This window comes from Peromyscus eremicus, chromosome 16_21 (genome assembly GCF_949786415.1).
Source record: "Peromyscus eremicus chromosome 16_21, PerEre_H2_v1, whole genome shotgun sequence".
NCBI lineage: Eukaryota > Metazoa > Chordata > Mammalia > Rodentia > Cricetidae > Peromyscus > Peromyscus eremicus.
Window position 1 is genome coordinate 4111997 of NC_081432.1, and position 21295 is coordinate 4133291.

At 49.6% G+C, this 21295-nt stretch overlaps 2 protein-coding genes across 3 annotated transcripts in view; both read right to left on the reverse strand.

Annotated features, from left to right (window-relative positions):
• Window positions 1-7826, reverse strand: part of Nudt3 (nudix hydrolase 3) — a 58205-nt gene extending 50379 nt beyond the window's left edge. Inside the window, exon 1 of the mRNA XM_059281825.1 lies at window positions 7462-7826. Coding sequence (XP_059137808.1) covers window positions 7462-7560 — 99 coding nt within the window. The 5' untranslated portion in view covers window positions 7561-7826. The remainder of the gene's footprint in view (window positions 1-7461) is intronic.
• Window positions 7827-15094: 7268 nt separating this feature from the next.
• Rps10 (ribosomal protein S10) lies at window positions 15095-20203 on the reverse strand. Of its 2 annotated transcripts, none has more exons than XM_059281823.1 (5): window positions 20072-20203; window positions 18830-18979; window positions 18388-18559; window positions 16620-16697; window positions 15095-15216 (listed from the first exon to the last, which is right to left on the reverse strand). In XM_059281823.1, the coding sequence occupies exons 2-5, from the start codon at window positions 18977-18979 to the stop codon at window positions 15110-15112; spliced, it is 507 nt and encodes a 168-aa protein (XP_059137806.1). In that variant the 5' UTR covers window positions 20072-20203; the 3' UTR covers window positions 15095-15109. The 2 variants fall into 2 exon arrangements, with proteins under 2 accessions (XP_059137806.1, XP_059137807.1); XM_059281824.1 differs by lacking the exon at window positions 20072-20203 and adding an exon at window positions 19517-19637.
• Between the last annotated feature and the right edge of the window lie 1092 nt (window positions 20204-21295).

The following is a 21295-nucleotide window of genomic DNA, read 5'->3' on the forward strand; positions in this document are numbered from 1 at the left end:
CCTGTAGCACTAGCACTTGGGAAGGCTCAAAATCACGTGGAGTTCCAGGCCAGCATGAGCTACATAAAAAAAAGATCAAGTAACATGAGGACTTCAAATTGGTCCCTGGATCTGAAAACTTTTGGACTATCTGCCAGAGTGCTTCAGTAAACGTTACTAGAAAAGCACCTGACTGGAGAGTCCAGGAGAGAATGGTTGTGAGCTGGGAATTGAACCCAGGTCCTCTAGAGGAGCAGCCAGTGCTCTTAACTGCCGGGCCATCTGTCCAACATCTTCACTTTTCTTAACATAATAACCTTCTCCTCGGAGAATAATCAAGTGAGACAGAAAAGCAAGGGTGGCCAGGCATGGTGGCGTACGCCTTTAATCCTGGCAATGGGGGGACAGAGGAGAGAAAAGCCCCGTGAGTTTGGGGCTAGCCTGGTGTAAACTGGGAGTTCCAGGCCAGTCAGAGCTGCACAGTGAGACCCTGTCTCAATCTCCACTTCCCAAAAAGAAAAGTGATGGTGTAGGAGAGAGAGAGAGACAGAGACAGAGACAGAGAGACAGAGAGAGACAGAGAGAGAGAGAGAGACAGAGAGAGAGAGCATCACTGCAGGAGACAGAGAGAGAGACAGAGCGCATCACTGCAGGAGAGAGAGAGAGAGAGAGAGAGAGAGAGAGAGAGAGAGAGAGCGAGCGCACATCACTGCAGGAGAGAAAGAGAGAGAGAGCGCATCACTGCAGGAGACAGAGAGAGAGAGAGAGACAGAGAGAGAGACAGAGCATCACTGCAGGAGACAGAGAGAGAGAGAGAGCATCACTGCAGGAGACAGACAGAGAGAGAGAGAGAGAGAGAGAGAGAGAGAGAGAGAGCGCATCACTGCAGGAGACAGAGAGGGAGAGAGAGCGCATCACTGCAGGAGACAGAGACAGAGAGAGAGCATCACTGCAGGAGAGAGAGAGAGAGAGAGAGAGAGAGAGAGAGAGAGAGAGAGCGCATCACTGCAGGAGACAGAGAGAGAGAGAGCGCATCACTGCAGGAGACAGAGAGAGAGAGAGAGAGAGAGAGAGAGAGAGAGAGACAGAAAGAGAGCGCATCACTGCAGGAGACAGAGAGGGAGAGGGAGAGAGGGAGAGAGAGAGAGAGAGAGAGAGAGAGAGAGAGAGAGAGAGAGAGAGAGCGCGCGCATCACTGCAGGAGACAGAGAGAGAGAGAGCGCATCACTGCAGGAGTGCAGGAGAGAAGGCCTCACTGCAGGAGTGAGCTCACTGGATACAGCAGGAAAAGACAGACACAGGAAGGGCTGGTTGACTTTATGAGTGACCACAGAGAGTAATCCATAGCCAAGTTCCCAAAAAATATACTTTTAGCTTGGCATGGTGACGTGCTCCTATAACTTTAGCCTAGAGCAGCTAAGGCAGGAAGGTTACCTGAGTTTGAGGCTAGCCTGGACTACATAGCAAGACCTGGTTTTAAACACACACATACACACCCACTATGTGTGTATACACATGTCTGCGCACGTGCGCACATGCCTGGGGAGTTAGCTTAACTGGCAAAATACTTGCTGAACAGCTATGAGGACCTGAGTTCAATACCCAGAATCCATGTTTTTTGGTTTTTTTTTTAAAGAACATCATGTGCATGCTTATAATCCTAGTACTGAGGAAGTGGAGACAGGTGGATTTGAGGCTCACTGGCAGGACAGCTTAACCTTTATCATTGAGCTCCAGGCCAATGGGAGGCCCTGTCTTAAAAACAAAGAAAATATGGGGGCTGGAGAGATGGCTCAGAGGTTAAGAGCACTGACTGCTCTTCCAGAGGTCCTGAGTTCAATTCCCAGCAACCACGTGGTGGCTCACAACCATCTGTAATGAGATCTGGTGCCCTCTTCTGGCCTGCAGTCATACATGCTGTATACATAATAAATAAATAAATAAATAAATAAATAAATAAATAAATAAATAAATAAATAAATAAAACAAAGAAAATATTAAGGTGGGCAGCCAATGAGAACAGCAGGCTGAGCTGTGGCCTCCACGGGCGTAGTTACACACACGTGCACACACACTGAAGAAATACAGATGTTAAGTGTATTCCCACAGAGAGATCCTCCTCACTTGCAGCAGGTGCTGAAGAAAAATACAGGTTGTACACAGTAGATGTGTAACTTGTGACGGAGAAATAAGAGTCATCTAAAAGCAAAAAGCAGGGCTAGGGCAAGGAACAGCTTTTAAGTGGAACAGACGGGCAGCTGGTTGTGGGGGTAAGTGCCTATAATCCCAGTACTTGGGAGGCTGAACAAGGCAGGAGGAATCAGAGTTCAAGACCAATCCGGCCTACGAAGTGAGTTAGAGGCCTCCCTAGACAACATAGTTGAGATGTGAAAAGAAATTAAAAAACAAAACAAAACAAGAAAGGAGGTACAGTATGACCACAGATCAGACCAAACCCACAGCCTGGGAAAGAGAGTAATTAAATAAAAGCCACCATAACCAATTTAGAGAGATGAAGAGCAGAAATGCCCCAATGTAACCTTCGAACAAAGTAATGCTGGACCACAGCCAAGACACCCAGCACAAGGATTCCCCTCCAGCCTGAGATCTGCTGAAGCCCTCTGCCAGGGTTACGGCCCCACCAGAGAGAGACTGCCACCAGTGCTCTCCTGCCCTCTCCTGAGCTTGCTGGAGGGTGTGGTCTGCAGTGACGTCCTTCTACCTATATCCCTGAGGAATTTCAGAGACAAACACTCAGGCCACCAGAGTCCCTCTACCCACTGAGGATCTCCAGAGTCAGTCCACTCCCCATCGACTTGGTGAGCTCAAGGATCTGAGAAAACACAAACAGCAATCTGCCAGGCAAACCTAACACCTCACCATAGAAAGCCATGAGGTGGTAACCTGTCTTTGAAGAAATAGGCAGGGCTGGGGAGATGGAGTGGATAACGCACTTGGAGTGCTAGCCATCCCTCAAACTCACATAAAGCCAGATGGGGTGGCACACATCTGCAATCCTAGCATGCCTGCAGTCACACAGAAGGTGGAGACCAGCTAGCCCTGCTTGCTTAGCATCAAAGAAACATGCCTCAAAAAGGTGAAAATAAGGATTGATACTTGTCCTTTGGCCTCTACAGAGAGTCATGGCAGACACAGGCCCCATGCTCACATACATTCACACTTACAACACACACACATTAAACACATGGAGGGAAATCTAACTGACTCACTATTAAGACTTACTGGGCTATGCCAGGCAGTGGTGGTGCATACCTTTAAATACAGCATTTGGGAGGCAGAGGCAGGTAAATCTCTGAGTTTGAGGCCAGCCTGGTCTATAGAGTGAGTTCTAGGAAGGTCAGGGCTATTCAGAGAAACCTTGTCTTGAAAAACAAAACAAGGGGGCTGGAGAGATGGTTTGGAGGTTTAGAGCACTGGCTGCTCTTCCAGAGGACCCAGGTTCAATTCCCAGCACCCACATGGCAGCTCATAACTGCCTATAACTCCAGTTTCAGGTGATGTGACACCTTCACACACATACATGTAGGCAAAACAAGCAAGCACATGAAATAAAAATAAAGTATTTAAAAAAAAAGAAAGAAAGGAAACCAAAACAACAACAACATAAAGATTCACTGGACTAATGTAGACCTTCAGGTGACGGGTGACGGCTGCCCTGACTCTCCCAAGCACTAGATGTCACCTGGTGTCAAGTCAGCATCACTGACCTCGCAGGTTTGTGTCCATCACTGTTTATTCCAAGAGATTTCAACTGTCTGAAAAGCCAGAGCCACACTCCTCGGCCCTCCTACTAAGGGTACAGAGCACAAAGAAATCCCCTACCAAGGCTCCAAAAGAGAAGAGTAAGGGAGAGCTAGCTCTCGGGATGGCTCTAAGAGTCAAGTGACTGCATTACCCAATTCACTCAAAAATCATAAAAGTGTATTTATTTACTGATCTTTGTAAAGACAAGATTTCAGTATAAAAACAGAACTGTGAGGTGTGGATGTGACTTAGTGGTAGAGCACTTGCACAGCAGCATGCAAGAGGTTCTGGGTTCAATCCTCAGCACTGAAGGGGGAGGAGAAAGAGGAGGAGGAGGAGAAGAAGTATCTTTTTTTTTTTTTTTTTTTTTTAAAAAGATTTATTTATTTATTATGTATACAGTGTTCTGTCTGCATGTACGCCTGCAGGCCAGAAGAGGGCACCAGATCTCATTACAGATGGTTGTGAGCCACCATGTGGTTGCTGGGAATTGAACTCAGGACCTTTGGAAGAACAAGCAGTGCTCTTAACCTCTGAGCCATCTCTCCAGCCCGAGAAGAAGTATCTTAAGTATTTCAGCTGGGCATGTGTTCCCACCACTCGAGAGGTGGAGGCAGGAAGAACAGGAGTTCAAGGCCAGCCTGGGCTCCAATGTGTCTCAAACCAAAACAAACAAAAAGAAGTGCAGAACTACAAGCTGACTTGTCTCCTATGCCACCCACATAATGACTGACCTAGTCTTAGGTCTCACCTCTAAATAGGATAAAAATCTGAAAGCACCGTAAGGTATCTATGTGCAAAGTCCTACAGTAAGTAGCTGTTCAGCCCTTTCCAGTTGGCCTGTGCACATAAGTAAGCAGTGACTTCTTCCATGACACACATTTGCAGTCTTTCTAAAGTATCTGAAAGGCTTCTCTCCCTCCCACACACATATACAAAGGAATCCTTTTTGAACCGGAGCTCCATAGTGAATTAAGTTCCACAATGACAAGAATGACAAACCTACACCAACACAGGACTAAGTACAACCGAGTCTTCATGAGCACACACTTCAAACTCAGGGAGCCCAGGGCTGGGAACCCCAGGGCACAGCATCACAACTATGTCCGCTGTATCAAATACCCATTTATAGAAATGCCAGTAATAGCCAGTAGTGCCCACAAGCAGGGGACTTTTTCCCCCTGTTAACTTCAATTTATCAACAAGAAAAACAGCCAGAGTTTGGCAGAAAGAGCTCAGCAGCACGATGTTGTTGGGTAGATTTTTCTGTTTTTCCCACTTAGCTCTAAGCTCACTCTTATCGACCTCTCCCATCACTGTACAGAGAACTTCACCTTCATGAACGCTCAATAACTGCTAAGTACACTCCCATCCCGACCTGGGCCATTTCTGCTGCTCTCAGTGCTGGGCCTGTAACTGTAGCTTCCTGGGGCCGAGGGATTTTTGGTCCAATTATTTTTTAATGTTTTAATCTCTTTCTTCACATCGTATGCATGTTTCTTGACACTGGCTAATTAAATTTAAAAATCAAGGTCCTGTTTACACTTACATTAGTGTTGCACTGTGCTAATAATATTCTGTAAACAATTCTCTTTTGAGTAAAGCCATTAGTGCCAATTAAAAAAAATAAAATTGGGCTGAATGCCCTCTCAAGTGTGAATTTTCACTTTCCCCACAATGGTGGCAGCCAACAATTCCAGTCTCTGGCACATCTACTGAGAACATAAAAGTTTCCCTGGAACTAATAAATCACTTCCCTCCCAACACAATTATATAATGTGAGAGTTAAACAGTACTCTAGAGATTGCTTTGTGGTCTAAAACCCCTCCGAACTAAGAGACTATCAAAAATCCCTCTGGGCAGGGACAGATCTGTACACTCTCACAGTGTTGATCTGTAAATCCCACCTACCACAGTCTCTTAACACCGGCCTGTGTCCATTAACATTATTGTTCTTACCAAACTATGACTATAGTACCCACTGAATCAATAATTCATGATTAACATGATTGTTCTGCTCATTAACCAACGTGCAAAAAGAAATTCAATGAAGGAAACTCCACCATTAAGCAAATACTTTAATTCTTTTGACATTAAAATTTTAAGCTCCTAAAAATCAAATCCTATGCCCGTTCTGACCTGCACAAGGGCACAGGGGGCCAAAACACTCAAATAAGCATGGACATTAAAGTTGCTGTCAGTCCATCATAAAACTTTTAACCAAAAAAGGCAAACTTGGTTGTTCCTTTGCTTAGGATCTTAAGTGTTCAGTATTTATCCAAAATACTCACGTTTTTCAACCTCTGAGATGATCTTTTTAAAACAGAAAGTCTTGCTGCACTCATGTGACTACATTACACAACCTTCTGCTATACCTGGGGTGCAGACTTAATGCAGTACTGTAGTAAGGTATGTTATTATGCTAATTAGTTGTTCCTCCAGTTAGCAGTCCCAGATCCCATCTGACTTCCCCTGTGATATCGGAGAGAACAAAGCCTTACAACAGTCATCACCAATGACAGTTTTACCTTACTGAAGATAAGAATGTATTCTAAAACACGCTCATCCTTTACAACGGAGCATCTCTTTGAGGACCTTTGTAATAAAAGCAAAGTAACAAACTATACACTTCCGAACTGTTTTGCTGAAAACATATCAACACGACAATGAACGCTTTCACTGATTTTCTTCAGGCCGTAATTTAAATTCCCTCCTCCTCCTAAATATCTCCGGACAGTGACTCCTGGCAATCCATCTGTCTGTTTCATCACAGCTTTTCAAAACTAACGGGTCAAGTTCCTTTCCCTCCCCATTTCAACACGGTGCCCTGAACGGTCCCTTGCCACCGCAGCCCACCGCTGACGGCCAGAGTAAAACATATTCAACTTCACTGTCCTTCATTGTTACCAAGCTAACTGCCATTTTACCACCATGCACACGACAGAAATGTGTTCTCACGGGCATCTTATGAATTTCCAAAGCAGCTATTCTTTGTGGATTTACAAAACATGCGCCTTTTCTGAGTTCCCTTCATCACCACAGAAACGGCTTTGTGAAGCTGAGATTTTTTTTTTTTTAAGTTGCTCAAGCAAAAAGAAACAGATTCTAAAATTCTTTATTTTCCTAGCATATCCTACAGGTTATCCTATAGGGCACAACAGAAAAGTGTCGGGGTAAAGACCTTAATAAACACAGCTTTTGATGGTTGTGCAATTTTTCGGTCCACACACACACACACACACACACACACCACACACACAAGTGTATCCAGCGTCCTTTCTTTTCAGGCTCCACCGTACGGCCTCATCAGCTCAACGTTAGAATCAAACGGCTGGCTCTGGCTTGTGCACAGCGCCCAGGAGCTTGCCCGGGAGCTTGCTGTCCCTGCCCGGGCTCGCCGGCAGCCACGACGCCTCGGCCAGCCCCAAACCTGCCCCAGCGGCCCTGGGCTCCGCCACAAAGGCCGGCCTGCGCCTCGTGCACGTGTGCCGTGCTGCCAGGCGCCGAGCTGCCAGGCGCCGGGCCGCCCTTCCTGGGTCAGAGCCGCGGCCCGGGGGAACGGCGGCCGGCCCCCCGACGCCCGGGCCGCAGAGTGCCATCCCCCTGCCGCAGGCCCGCGTCCCCTCCGCTCCCCGCGCCTCTTCTCTTCTGGAAATCCCGTCGGAAGCCCTCGGGGCCGCACCCCGCACTCCCCCGCCCCCCGCCCCGGCGCCTCACCTCCTCCTCGCTCTCGCTGCGGAAGCACAGGCACGCGGCCCGCTTCTTGTAGCCGTCGCCGTCGTAGGTGCGGGTCTGGTTCGACTTGAGCTTCATCATCCTCCGGGCCCGGGTGGGGGTGCCGTGCGGGGCCTCGGAGTCCGGAGAGGGGTGCCTGCTGCGGACGGTCGCGCGCGCGCGCCCCCGGCCTGGCCGAGGCGGGGAGGAGGGTCTGTGTGTCCGCTACACGGCTCCGCGGCGGGCCAGCCTCATTGCCCCCGGCCCGGGACCTGCGCCGCAGTCACGGCCGCCGTCGCCACCGCCACCGCCCCCTCTACCGCCGCCGCCCCCGACGACGACCGCGCCGCCATTTTGGGCGCGCTGCGTCAGCGGCGTAAGGGCACGCGGGCCCGCGGGCCCCGTCGCGCGTGCGCGGCGCAGGCGGCGTTCGGGAATCGCGCCCGCCCCGCGCGCTGGGCGCAAAAGGGCATCTGCACCGAGGGGCGGCGGGAGCTGGCGCGGCCGCTACTCCGACAGCGTAGGGCCGCAGACGGCGGAAGCCGGGCGAGTCCGGGCGCGTGGGCACCGCTCGAGACCCCACGGTCCGCGGCGCCGCTGGACAGAAAGTAAGGCGCGCGCGCACACACACCCACGGTCCGCGGCGCCGCTGGACAGAAAGCAAAGCGCACACACACACATACACACACACACACACACACACACACACACACACGACAGTCAACGGATCAGCCTGACCCAAGGTCGCGCCGCTCAGCTGACATGAGTGAATGTGACGGCGCAGGTCTGCTGAAAACCGGGTGCTGCGCCTCGCCGTAGACCGGCAACCCTAGTTGCTGGGAATCAGGAGTGGGGCGAGGTGTTTGTTTGCTCTTTGCAGTCAGTCGGTGGCCATCACAACGTATGTGCGTCCTGCAGTTATTTGTACAAAAAAGGCAAAAGCCGTTCGGGGTGAAGCTTAAGGGGCAGCTTCACTTGCCTGGCATGGTTGAGGACTGGGTTCGACCCGCAGCACTACAAAAGGGAGAGAAAAGCAAACGCAACCTCCTAAGGTAAACCGGAAGAGCAGAAGAGAAAAAGAGAAACCCTCTGTGTGTGTGTGTGTGTGTGTGTGTGTGTGCGCGCGCGCGCGCCCGCGCGCACAGCACACGTACATAAATTATGAAACATCCTTTCTGGCAGTGAGTATATATTGGGATGACCCTCTTGGAGGACGTGAAAGTGAGATTCACCTTTCCTACACCGAACCCAGCACCTTTACCATCCACTACATGTTTAGAAAATACTGTCAGGATAAGATTTGTCAGTAAGAATGACGGTGGTGACACCTTTAATCCCAGCACTCTAGGATATTCCAGTATTCCAAGACTACACAGAGAAGCCCTGTCTCAGAAAACAAAAGCAGAGCCGGGTGTGGTGTCGCTTCATGCGGGAGGCAGAGGCAGGCAGATTTCTGTGAGTTTGAGGCCAGCCTGGTCTGCAGAACGAGTTCTAGGACAGCCAGGGCTACACAGAGAAACCCTGTCTCGAAAAACAAAACACACACACACACAAATATTTATCAGTAAGTCCCAAAACAGTTGTGTGTGTGTGTATGTTGTGTGTGTGTTTGTGCCATGATGCTTGTGTGAATTCTTTATCTCCCACCATGTAGTACCAGGAGACTGAACTCAAGTGGTCAGGCCTGGCTGCAAATAACCTTACTGGGCCATCTGGCTGGCCTTTTTTTGTTTGTTTTGTTTTGTGTTTTTTTAAGACAGGGTTTCTCTGTGTAGTTTTGGTACCTGTCCTGGATCTCACTCTGTAGACCAGGCTGGCCTCAAACTCACAGAGATCCACCTGGCTCTGCCTCCCGAGTGCTGGAATTAAAGGCGTGGGCCACCACTGCCCGGCCTGGCTGGCACTTATTACATAATCAGCTTGTATTTACTACACTCATTAATAGTCTAGAGGGTTCAGTGAGTAAAGGCACTCACCACGAAGCCTGACAACCAGAGTTAGATCCTAGACCCACACAGTGAAAACAAAGAACTGTCATTTCCACATGTACTCTGACCTATGTGTCCACATACATAGTAACCTTCTTTGTTTGTTTTTTAGAGACAAGGTTTCTCTGTGTAGATATGGCTGTCCTGGAACTTGCTCTGTAGACCAGGCAGGCCTGGATCCCACAGAGATCCCCCTGAATTTTTTTTTTTCCAGTCTGATTAAAAAATAAAGGGGCTAGAGAAATGGCTCAGTGGTTAAGAGCACTGACTGCTCTTCCATAGGACCCCGGTTCAATTCCTAGCACCCACATGGAGCTCACAACTGTCTGTGGCTTCAATTCCAAAGGATCTGATACCTTCACACAGACATACATAGATGCAGGCAAAACACCAATAAAATAAAATAAATAAAAAGGTCTGGCTGGAGAGGTGACTTGGGTTTTGGAGCATTCTTTGCTCTTGGAGAGGACCAGATTGCATTTCCAGAACCTATGTGTGGTGCTTTACAACCATCTGTAATTCCAGTTTCAAGAGATCCCATGCCCTCCTCTAACTTCTCTGGGCACCAAGCACATATGTGGTGAACATACAAGCAAAGCACCCATAAGATAAGATGGATAAATCTGAGCTGGGCGGCAGTGGTGCACGCCGTTAATCCCAGCACTCGGGAGGGAGAGCCAGGTGGATCTCTGTGAGTTCAAGGCCACACTGGGAACACAGCCAGGTGTGGTGGCACATGCCTTTTAATCCCAGCACTAGGAAGGAAGGAAGATGGCAGGGCACAGAAGGGTATATAAGGCATGAGTAAACAGGAAGTCTCTCTCCTGAGGCTGAGGATTTCGTAGAAATTAGAACTTTGTGGCTGGCTTGTTCTGTTTCTCTGACCTTTCACCTTTCACCCCAATATCTGGCTCCGGGTTTTCTATTAATGAGACCGTTTACCAATGTGTGTTACACAGCCCAGAGGGCTGGGGATTTGTCTACCATGTACAGTGGACTCAGTCCCCAGCACTGCATAAAAAATTTACAGATGAGCTGGCACATTCCTGAATCCCAGCACTGGGGAAGCAGAGGCAGGTGGATCTCTGTGAGTTCTAGAACCACATGATCTACATAGCAAGTTCCAGAACAGCCAGGGCTGTACACACACACACACACACACAGTAGTTAAATAGATATTTTACAAGAAAATATACAAGTGACCAGTAGGTTCAAAGCACTGGACATTATCAGTAACAGCAAAATACAGATTAAACTAACAAGAGCTGGGAATGTAGCTTATTTGGCAGTGTTTGCCTAGTATACATGGAGCTCTAGGTTCCATCCTAAACACCATATAAACTGAGTAATAGCACAATTCTGTAATTCAAGCACTCAGGAGGTAGAGGCTGGAAGATCAGGAACTCAAGGCCATTCTCGGCTACACAGCAAGTTTGAGGCCAGTCTAGGCTCCATGAAACCATGTTCCAAAGGGAAAGGGGTAGGAGAGGGGCAATGGAGTAATGGCTCAGCAGTTACCACTTACGGTCTTGCAGAAGCCCCTGGTCTTGTCCCCAGCACCCATAGCAGGTGGCTCAGTTCCAGGGGATCTAACATCTGGATTCTGTAGGCACTGCACACATGCGATGCTGCATACAGGCATACACACATACCCAGAAAATAAAGACAAATCCTTAAAATCCTTAACTGTCTGTCGATGCTGCTTCTGGGCGCTCATCGTAATTTTGAAGTCCCACTTGATTTCTTCCTTTTTTTTTTTTTTTTTTTTTTTTGGTTTTTCGAGACAGGGTTTCTCTGTGTAGCTTTGCGCCTTTCCTGGAACTCACTTGGTAGTCCAGGCTGGCCTCGAACTCACAGAGATCCGCCTGGCTCTGCCTCCCGAGTGCTGGGATTAAAGGCGTGCGCCACCACCGCCCGGCCCCACTTGATTTCTAGTTTCCATAAATTTTGCTTCATTGTGAGGTCCTCTTCGTCCCTCACCTTGGTATCCTCCCTCTCCCATTTCATATTTCATTCTTTAAAGATGCCCTTTTCCTCACAATGGCCTCTTTGATGTGTCAGTCAACCAGGCAAGGCTTATTTCTCAAGTGGCTGTTCCTCTGGACCTGAGCCATGCATTTATCACAGGCTTCCAATAAAGCAGCTCTGAACAGTAGTGGCCTCTGGGCTTCCGTGCCCTGGAACTTCCAAACAATCCTCCTCATCCCCCTCCCCAGCAATGACCTCATTCTGTCCCGGCTTCCTTTTCTAACCCTGAGAAAATGATGGATTTCCCTTCCTCTCTTGCTAACAGTTTCACGGCGCTTCAGCCACTAGTGACCTAGGGTCTTCCGGTGCCCAGAGCAGGCAGAGACCCAGAGCTTTGCTCCCTGGGTTCTGGAGTGAGGGCTTCAATGTTTTGAGACCCCCTGTGCATCTGTCAGTTCCCACCTCTCACTCCTGGCCTGGTAGCCCAGGCTGAACTCCCAGCACTTGGAAGGGAGGCAGGCATCAAGTTCAAGGTAAGCCTATTAGTATGGGGACTAAAAAAAAAAAATTCTCACTTCCATATTATTGAAGGTCTTTTTTTTTTTTTTTTTTAAAGTGATCTATTGGCCAGAGGCCAGCCTGGTCTGCAGTGAATTGTCTTAGAACACACACATACCCAAAGCCCAACGAAGACTTACAGTGTGTGCACAGGTGTTGGAGTGAATTCAGACCAGAACAGGGAATCAAGCTAATCAACATTCATTCATTGCCTACACTAACCCTTTAGGATGGTGGCAATGATCGAATTTTTATTTTAAGTACCTTGGTTTTGCCTGCATGAATGTGTGAAGGCATCAGTTTCCTTGGAACAGGAGTTACAGTTATGAAATGCCATGTGGAGTCTTGAGAATCAAACCTGACTTCTAGGGAAGAGCAACCAGTGCTCTTAACTGCTGAGCCATCTCTCCAGCCCCTGAACATTTAATTTTTTCAGGTGTTTACTACATGTATGGAGTGGGGTAAACACGTACAGTGCCTGTGTGGAGCTCAAAGGACAACTTCTCACAAGTGTGTTCTTTCACCAAGTAGACCTGAGATTGAACAGAGACCATCAGGCTTGGTGGCGACGTCCTTTACCCAGTCATTCTCTTCTTTGTGGGGGTTCTCAAGAGGTCAGCATGTTTACTGATGTTTGTCCAAGTCCTCCAAGATTCTTGTGGGGGGAGACCAACCCAGGCAGTAGCAGTAGGCAGTGTCCCCCAGCGTCAGTGTCATGGTCAGTCTGTCCATCCCCCCGCCCTCAGGTGTCCTGGGAGGTCACTGTTGGCCTGGAAGTTTCTGCTTCTCTGCCATAGCATTTTCTAAGTGGCTCAGCCCCAGGCAGATGACTAAAGGGACAGATCAAAGCCTGGGAGACCCGCAAGGCTCATTTTATGTGCTCTGCAGCTCCCCTCTCCAGTCTTTGTCTCTTATTGTCTCTAACCCACCCTATCCAGCCCAATTTCACCATCCCACCTCCCTGCCCTCCATTTTCTTGGAAGTTTGGACATCACTTGGTATTTGGTATCACAGAACACGATTACAGGCATGTGCCAACCAACATAACCATATTCAGCCTGTCTCTTCAGAACACTTACCTCTGAGCCCCTAAGAAACGGACTAGATGGATGGCAGTGGCGCACGCCTTTAATCCCAGCACTAAGGAGGCAGAGCCAGGCAGATCTCAGAGTTCGAAGCCAGCCTGATCTACAGAGCAAGATCCAGGACAGGCACCAAAACTACACAGAAACCCTGTCTCAAAAAATGAAGAGGAAAAAAAAAAAAAGAGAGAAAGCAAAACTCTGGTTTGGTTGTGGGTTTTTGTTGTTGTTGTTGTTGTTTTTGTTTTTTCAAGACAGGGTTTCTTCTGTGTAGTTTCGGTGCCTGTCCTGGATCTCGCTCTGTAGACCAGGCTGGCCTCGAACTCGGGTATCAGCCTGCCTCTGCCTCCCGAGTGCTGGGATTAAATGTGTGCGCCACCACTGCCCGGCCGGTTGTGGGGTTTTTTTGAAACAGGGTTTCACTACATGGACTAAAACTCAAGAGATCCACCTACTTCTGCCTCTCTAGTGCTGGGATTAAGGGTGTGCACCACATTGTTTTGAAAGGGGGTGGGGGGAGGCAAGGCCCTTCTACCAAGCACATCTGAGTTAGAGCAGGACCTCAAAATAAACCCACACTAATCTAAAGCACGAGGTTTGACAAGCACCATAAGCAAAATGAAGGCTGTGGAGGAAACCCATTTACAGGCTGGCCTAGGTAGGACACAAGGGAACGAGGTGCTGACTTCCCTGAAGACTCCATTAAAGAATCCCAGGAGTGAGAACGGCAGAAGGCCCAGATTCCCCCAAGCACCACTGAGAGCCACACACTTGAGCCACCAAACTGCCACCTAGTGGTCCACATTACCAAGGACTACCAGGCCTCTGCCCTGCCTCTGCAGTTCTGAACCTATAGACAGGGGTGTGCTATGCCAACCTCCCCAGCCCAGCCCCAACCTACAACTACGGGTGGTCATTGACTGACCTGCAGAGGACCGTGAAAATAGGCCTTTTACCTGGTGTTCAAAGCAAAATAACTTTCCTCTACCCAGAAAACTGGATGTGTCACCACTACTCAGGAAAAACTGCCATTCATATTCTTCCCAGGGTGCCCAGAGTAACAGCTCCCCCAGCTTATTCTCCAATTCTGGAAAAAAACAGCCCAGCCTTCACAAGCCTGGGCAGGCACTTCCAAGTTCTTTGTCAATGTCAGGGTTTGAATCCCAGGCCTCTCATTCTAGGCAAACTCTACTATAGAGCATTAAAAAAAGAAAAGAAAAAGCAGCTAGGTCATTCCTACTCTATCCCAAACCAGGTGTGACACTTGGGGAGGTGTCAAGGTCACATCCATTCACAATGACCCTTAAACCAGTCCCTTTTAGGCTACACAACAAAGCAGATGCATTTTTCTTTAAAGTTTAATCAAAACATTACAATCTTCAAGTTCACTGGGGTGGCTGCCCACGTCCACGACCAAAGCCTCCTCTCTGTAAGACAAAGCACATACAGTTAGCAGCAGGCCCAGGTCTGCCTGGCTAGAAACACCCACAAAACTAAACAGCCAGATGAGCACAGACCAGCACATCCCAGCCTCACCCCTTATGGGCCGTGGGGCCTTGTTTGACTCCTGTCAGAATGGGGCCCAGGCTACAAACTCAGTGTTTGGAGATATGAAGACCCTGGCACAGGGACCCACACACATACACACCTTTCTCTAGATGAGATCTGACAGACAGCAACTGTCTGCTGAAGTCCTGCCACAGGACTCCATGCCAAGCAAGCAACCTGGATTAGCTGGTCTACAAGAGCCTTTATTATTGTCCCATTTCAGAGAAACCAAGGGAGGAGGGAACCAAGACCACATCTAAAAGTATTCTGATTCTAGAGCAATTCTATTTCGGGACCCACAGGATCTCCAGTGTTTAGTTCTATCTCAAACTTCATAAAATTAATTCAGAGACTGGGTCAAAAGCATCAGTAATACCAGCATGTCACAGGTACCGACATGAGATCAGCAAAGCACGTATTCACCAAGGTTTGCACAGTGTTTCACTGCAAGACTGATCCTTGGGGAAGGAGGGTATGAGACATCACACACCAGCACCCACTAACCCACTAGGCAAGGACACTACAGGGACTATGGAAAGTAAACAAGGAAATACTCACAAACTGGAATTCGGTGGCTGAGCCAGCCCCAGCCTCAGCTTTCTTGTCGGCACCAGCTGGAAAGAGAACAATTTAGATGTTTAAGATCTCATCTCTGGGAAGCAAGGAAGACAAGCCACCGAGCCCACACATGCAGGAAAAGTCACCCCACCAAGCACATCACCCTGATGGTGGAAACACATGACTCTATTCCCTCCCTTCTCAGATCCTTCCAAACTCACTAACCATCCCCTCCTCTAGGTAAGCTGCTCTGACGACAGAACCAAGCTAGTAGAGGAAGCTCAGTCAAGGGAAGCATGAAGGGTAGTAAAGAGCCCTGCGAGCAAAGTCCAACTTCCATTACGAGAAAGCAGCAGACACGAGGGCACCAGGGCACATGCCTGGAACCCAAAAACCCAGAAGCAGGATGCCTGGACTACATGGCAAGACCCGTTCAAAAAAGCAGCCCCAGTTCAAATTGCAATGTGCACATTTCAGAGTGAAGGGAAAAGTGATGTAAAATATCTCAGTGTTTTAAGGAGGCTAGATTTTTAAAATGACAGGTTAGGACTAAATATAATGTACTAACAGCCAAATAACATTTCCATTAAATGTAGGTTTTACACTCAAATTCAGTTCCTACAGATTGGGTGATCCAGGGCCAAGAGAACACACACAGCTTTGGTAAGTACTACAATTAACTTCTCTGCCCCTTCACAGCACAGGCTGCTGCTGGCCACTTCCTGCCCTCAACCAAGTCTGTTCTCCCATCAATGTGCAGACTAACCTGTGTCATCCCCACAGGCCCCACCCTCTGAGTGAGGATCCCACTAATTACTTCCCCTGAACCAGGAGGTGGGAAGGTGTTCAGGGCGGTCTTCACTTCCAAGTACACAGAAGACACAAAGTGGGTAAGGAAGAGAAGAGAGCCTAGACTCACCCTTACCTCCCAGGCTCCCCTGTATTCCTGTAAGGTCTCAGCTGGGGATGTTCTTCCCTTGAGAGCCCAACTGGCTCTTCCAGGTGCTTGCTTAATCCTCCTCACTTCTGTAAAGCTTTCTCTACACACCTGAAAACTACAGTACCCTCCCCCACACATTTTCCACTAGATGAAAGCTCAGTGCCAAGACCCGCACTCGGCTCCTCAAAAAGTGCCTGGCACACAGCAGGTACCCAACACACGCCCATGAGTGATCAGACAACTACTCTGGCTCAAGGCAAGCATTTCCTCTACTCAAAAATTAAATCCCACTGTTCTTAAGGAGAGGTCAGGCCACACCAGGACAAAAGAAAGCATGCTGTTCTCACTCTCTTAAGAGGTCAGCTTTGCTCTGAGGACAGGTGTTCAGTGTTCCAACACTGGCCTTCCTCTAATTCCCACACCAAGGACCTTTCCTGGCCACCTTAGCAACAAGGATTGCAGTCCACCCAGGGTAACTGAAAATCTGGGTTTGAACCCAGGTAGAGACAAGATACTTACGGGGCACAGCACTCCTCCTGTAGGTGTCTCTGTCTGCCTCCCCTCTGGTGAACCTTGCGGGTCGCTCACCCTCTGGACCTACAGAAACCAAAGTGCACTGTGATCACGAGGCAGCCAATGACTAGAGAACAGGAAAAGTGGGCAACAGTGTGCTTCCAGACATCACTGGCAGCCACAAACTTGGATGTCGCTTAGTGAACTTGTCACTATAACTATTTTGGTTCTTCCTATCTTGATTAAAACAAACAGGCTAGACAGTGGTGGTGCACATCTTTAATCCCAGCTCTTGGGGGGCAGAGGCAGGCAAATTCTGGGCCAGCCTGGTCTACAGAGAATCTCAAAACAAACAAGAAACCAGAACCAAGAAGCCAGTGATAGTTCAGCCTATAAAAGCTGCTTTATGAAATCTGGGGACCTGATCTTGATCTTCAGGTTCCATGGAAAAAAGACCCAACTTTCAAAGTTGTCCCCACATGCCACACATGTCACAGTACTCACACACCTTCTGCTGCCTCCTGTATATTTCCTCTAAGGGACTGACTTAGCACATACTCACTGGAAACACAATTTTTTGGAGACAAGAGTCTTGCTATATAGACCCAGCTGACCTGCCTGCCTCCCCTTCCTGGGTGCTAGAGTATTAAAGTTGTTGTTCCCAAACCCAACCAACAAACTTCATTTCTTGGTTTTTGTGAGGCTCCCTGGCTGACCTGGAATTCCAACAGTTTTCTCTTCCTCCCAAGTGCTGGGATGAAAGGCATGTGCTCCTAAATAAACTTTTAGGGCTACATACAACTCTGTAGCAAGCAGTAAACATGTATGCCAGACCCTGGTTTTTCCCCAGGTGGTTCTGAAAGTTCAGAGAACCCTTTTTGGCTCTGAGGATACAACCCTACCTAAACACTAGAATCCTTTAGGCGTTTCTGTACTAAGTTCATGTGCTGAGGTCCCTCTCCAGACAAACCCAATCCTGTTCAGGAATCTCTTTACCCTATCACTTCAGCCTGTGGCTACTACAAAGTTCAAAAGTGTGAGTCAGCAGGGATGAGCTAGGAGTCAACAGTTTCAGACCCAATACAGAATCTTATCTTCTCAGACTGTGATTATACACAGCTGGCTTCTTCTACTCCTAATTTCTGTTCCCTTTGCAAGGAAATACACCAAAGAGTTCATTTCTTCCACACACAGTGAACAGCTCTGCTTTGGGATAAGGACACCCGCTCTTCTGGACAAGTCACTCTGTGTTCTGCTACAGTATCTCATCATTGTAGACAATTAAGGAAAGGTGTAGACATGGAAACTATTCAAAGCTTAATACCATCTCATTCATTAAGACATTCCAAAGCTTGACCCAAGACCCTGCACTTTATGGTGTCTCTAAAACGGACACCAATGCACTCTAAGAACGTTTCTGAGCTGGGAGTGGTGGCACACACCTTTAAGTCCCAGCATCCTGGAGACACAGGCAGGAGGATCAAAGTTGTTCAAGTTCATCCCCAGTTACATAAGGAGTTCAAGGCCCTTCTGAGCTTCCGGAGACCCTAACACCGCTCACTAGACAGGGTCTCTCTGTGTAGCTTTGCACCTTTCCTGGCACTCACTCTGTAGACCAGGCTGGCCTCGAACTCATAGAGATCTGCCTGCCTCTGCCTCCCGAGTGCTGGGATTAAAGGCGTGCGACACACGGCTACACCACTCTCTCTTTAACATAGGACCAATACTCCCACCAAGTGCTTTCCAAGGCTCCTGGGGTGTGTGGGATCCATACCTTTGGGCCGAGGTCTGCCAGTTTCAGGGCGGCTGCGGCGCAGGGTGGCAGGCACGATCTCCGGAGGTAGGTGGAGGTAATCACGGAGATACTGGATGCCCTCGTTCGTAAGGTACCAATAGAAGTGTCTCCAGGCAAACTGCTCCTTCACATAGCCTCGAGACTTGAGAGACTGCAGGACAGAACCACTGTTAACACATGACTGGCAGGCCGACACGGAACACAGCAGTCATGCAGCAGGCTGAGGAATCCCTGGAGGTCAAGGGTTCCGATCCTAAGGGTCCTTTGGGGCGAGTAGATCAGGAAAAGGAACTGACTGTCCTCTGCTCTTGCCCCGAGGAGACACATTTCAGCGTGGATCTGCCTCACCTCCCTCCACACAGCAGTCAGCAGTCCAGCCCAACAGGAGAGGCAAATACCTCCTTCCCTGTCCACTCCATACCTGCATGGCCTTCATTACATGAAGGTTGGGCACGTTCTTGTCGGCCAGCTCGGGGTGTTTGGGCATGTGAACATCCTTCTTGGCAACCATCACTCCTTCCTTAAAAAGGAGTTCATAGATGGCAATCCGGTTCTTCTTGGGCATCAACATCTACAAAAGAGAAGTGATCATGAACAGACATCTCTGGGCCAGGTTAATCCCAACACTCAGAAGGCAGAGGGAGGTGGATCTCTGAGTTTGAGACCAGCCTGGTCTAAGTCTGGTCTAGGCCTACACAGAGAAATTCTGTCTCTTAAAAACAAGACAAGCCGGGCGGTGGTGGCGCACGCCTTTAATCCCAGCACTCGGGAGGCAGAGCCAGGCGGATCTCAGTGAGTTCGAGGCCAGCCTGGGCTACCAAGTGAGTTCCAGGAAAGGCGCAAAGCTACACAGAGAAACCCTGTCTCGGAAAAAAAAAAAAAAAAAAGAAAAAGAAAAAAAAAAAAAAAACAAGACAAAAGAAAAAAAGAAAAAGCACTTCATCAGCATCGTGGCCAGAAGTTCCAAGTTCACAACCACCACGTCCACAGTGAGAACTGGTGAGACAACACGGTAAATTCACAAAATTACAAAACCACCTGTCCAGGGACCAGATCCCTCCTCCAACTGCTACAATTTAGCTAAAAACTGCCAGGTCGTTAAACAAACCGCAAGCAGCGGGACACATCTGCGGCGCTGTCACAGCTCTCCCAGCAAGTGTCAGGGGAGGAGGGTGGGCACACCGGGGGCCATCGGAACCAGCGGGCATTCTCAGGGCGAAATCGGGTGGCTCCTCCTCAAGGAACACAGCGAAGACCCGAAATGGGGCTCCGCTTCCCGCCAGGCAGAGGACCCCAGAGCAAGACTCGGTGCTCCCCTTAACCCCTCCCCGGGGGACCGCTCGGGGACGGGCCGGCGGCGAGGGGCACGGGGCCTGCCGTGGAAACCCGCGCGGGCGGACGGCGGCCCCCCGGCCCGGGCGCTCCCCGCCACACGTGGCCGTCAGATCCCGCTCCTCCGCTCCCCGCCACCGGGACGGACGCCGGTCCTCGTCAGCCCGCGTCCCTACGGCCGCACGACTGCGTCCGCAGCCCTCTGGCCGGGGAGAGGCGGGCCGTGGGGAGGGCGAGAGAGGCCTCTGTCTGCCCCGGAGGACGCAGGCCCGCCACGGCTGCGCCCGGGCCCGGATGGAGCCCGATAGCGCCCAGACCCAGGGGAACTCACCGCGGCGGCTGCAGGGTCCGAGACGGAGGCTGGAAAGGAAGGGGCATGCGCGGCGCAGCGTCTCTTCCGGGCCGCGTGGCCCCGCCCCCCCTCCGCAGGACCCGCGCGCCGTCTTGGGTGGCCTCCGCAGTGCCTGAGGACGGCGCAGCCACGCATGCGCGAGACCCGCCCTCCCGTGCAGGTTCGAACGGAGGCGTCGCGTCCCGAACCCCCTGCTGGCAGTTGATGCAGAGAAGCCCGTGCTTACAGCGCAGGGGTGGGATGCAAGCAGAGGGATGTGAGTTCAGGGCTAGACTCAGCTGCATAGTGAGCCCTAGGCCAGCCTGAGCTACCTGGGACCTTGTCTCAAAAGGACAAAAAGAAAGCAGATGTGGCTACGTTACTTTTTACACGTGCCAGATTTATTCGCCAGGGAGAAACTATCATAGCCTTGCAGCCGTAATTGGGGCTCACTGCCCATTAACCCTGCTTAGACCAAAAGGAATTTTACCTAAGCTCTTTAGTCTCTCAGGTAAGAAATGTTAACTATCAGGCAAGGCGACGTCCAGGCCAGCAGCATCCGTGTATGACCCTCCCTAAAAAAGATTATAAAAATATTAAAAGGCAGACTGGAGAGATGGCTCAGCAGTTAAGAGCACTGACTGCTCTTCCAGAGGACCCGGATTCAATACCCAGCACCAACATGGCAGCTCACAACTGTCTGTAACTCCAATTCCAGCGGTCCTGACACCGTTACACAGACATACGGGCAGGCAAAACACTAATGTACATAAAAGTAAAAATAAATAAAATTTAAAAAATATTAAAAGACAGGGCATGGTGTGTGCACCATGGTGGTAGAAGCAAGCGGATCTCTGTGAGTTCAAGCCCACCCTAGTATACATAGTGAGTTTCAGTCTAGCTAGAGGTGCACACTGAGATCCCTTCTCAAAAAACAAAACCAACAAGTTCTGTCCTTGAACTCCCAGCAAATCCTCTGGCCTCTGCCTCACAATCCTGGGATTACCGGCATGCACCACCCCACCATGCCGGGTGGATGAGCTGGCTTCTCAACACCACTTCCTCAGTAAGCCAAGCCCCTAGCTGGTAGAGTGCCTGCCTCGCATGCACAAGGCCTTGGGTTTGATGCCCAGCACCATATCAGCAGGGCGTGGTGGCACACTAGAGGAAGTAGAGACAAGAGAGTCAGGACTCCTCTTCCCCACAGACCCTCTGGGCTGGGGA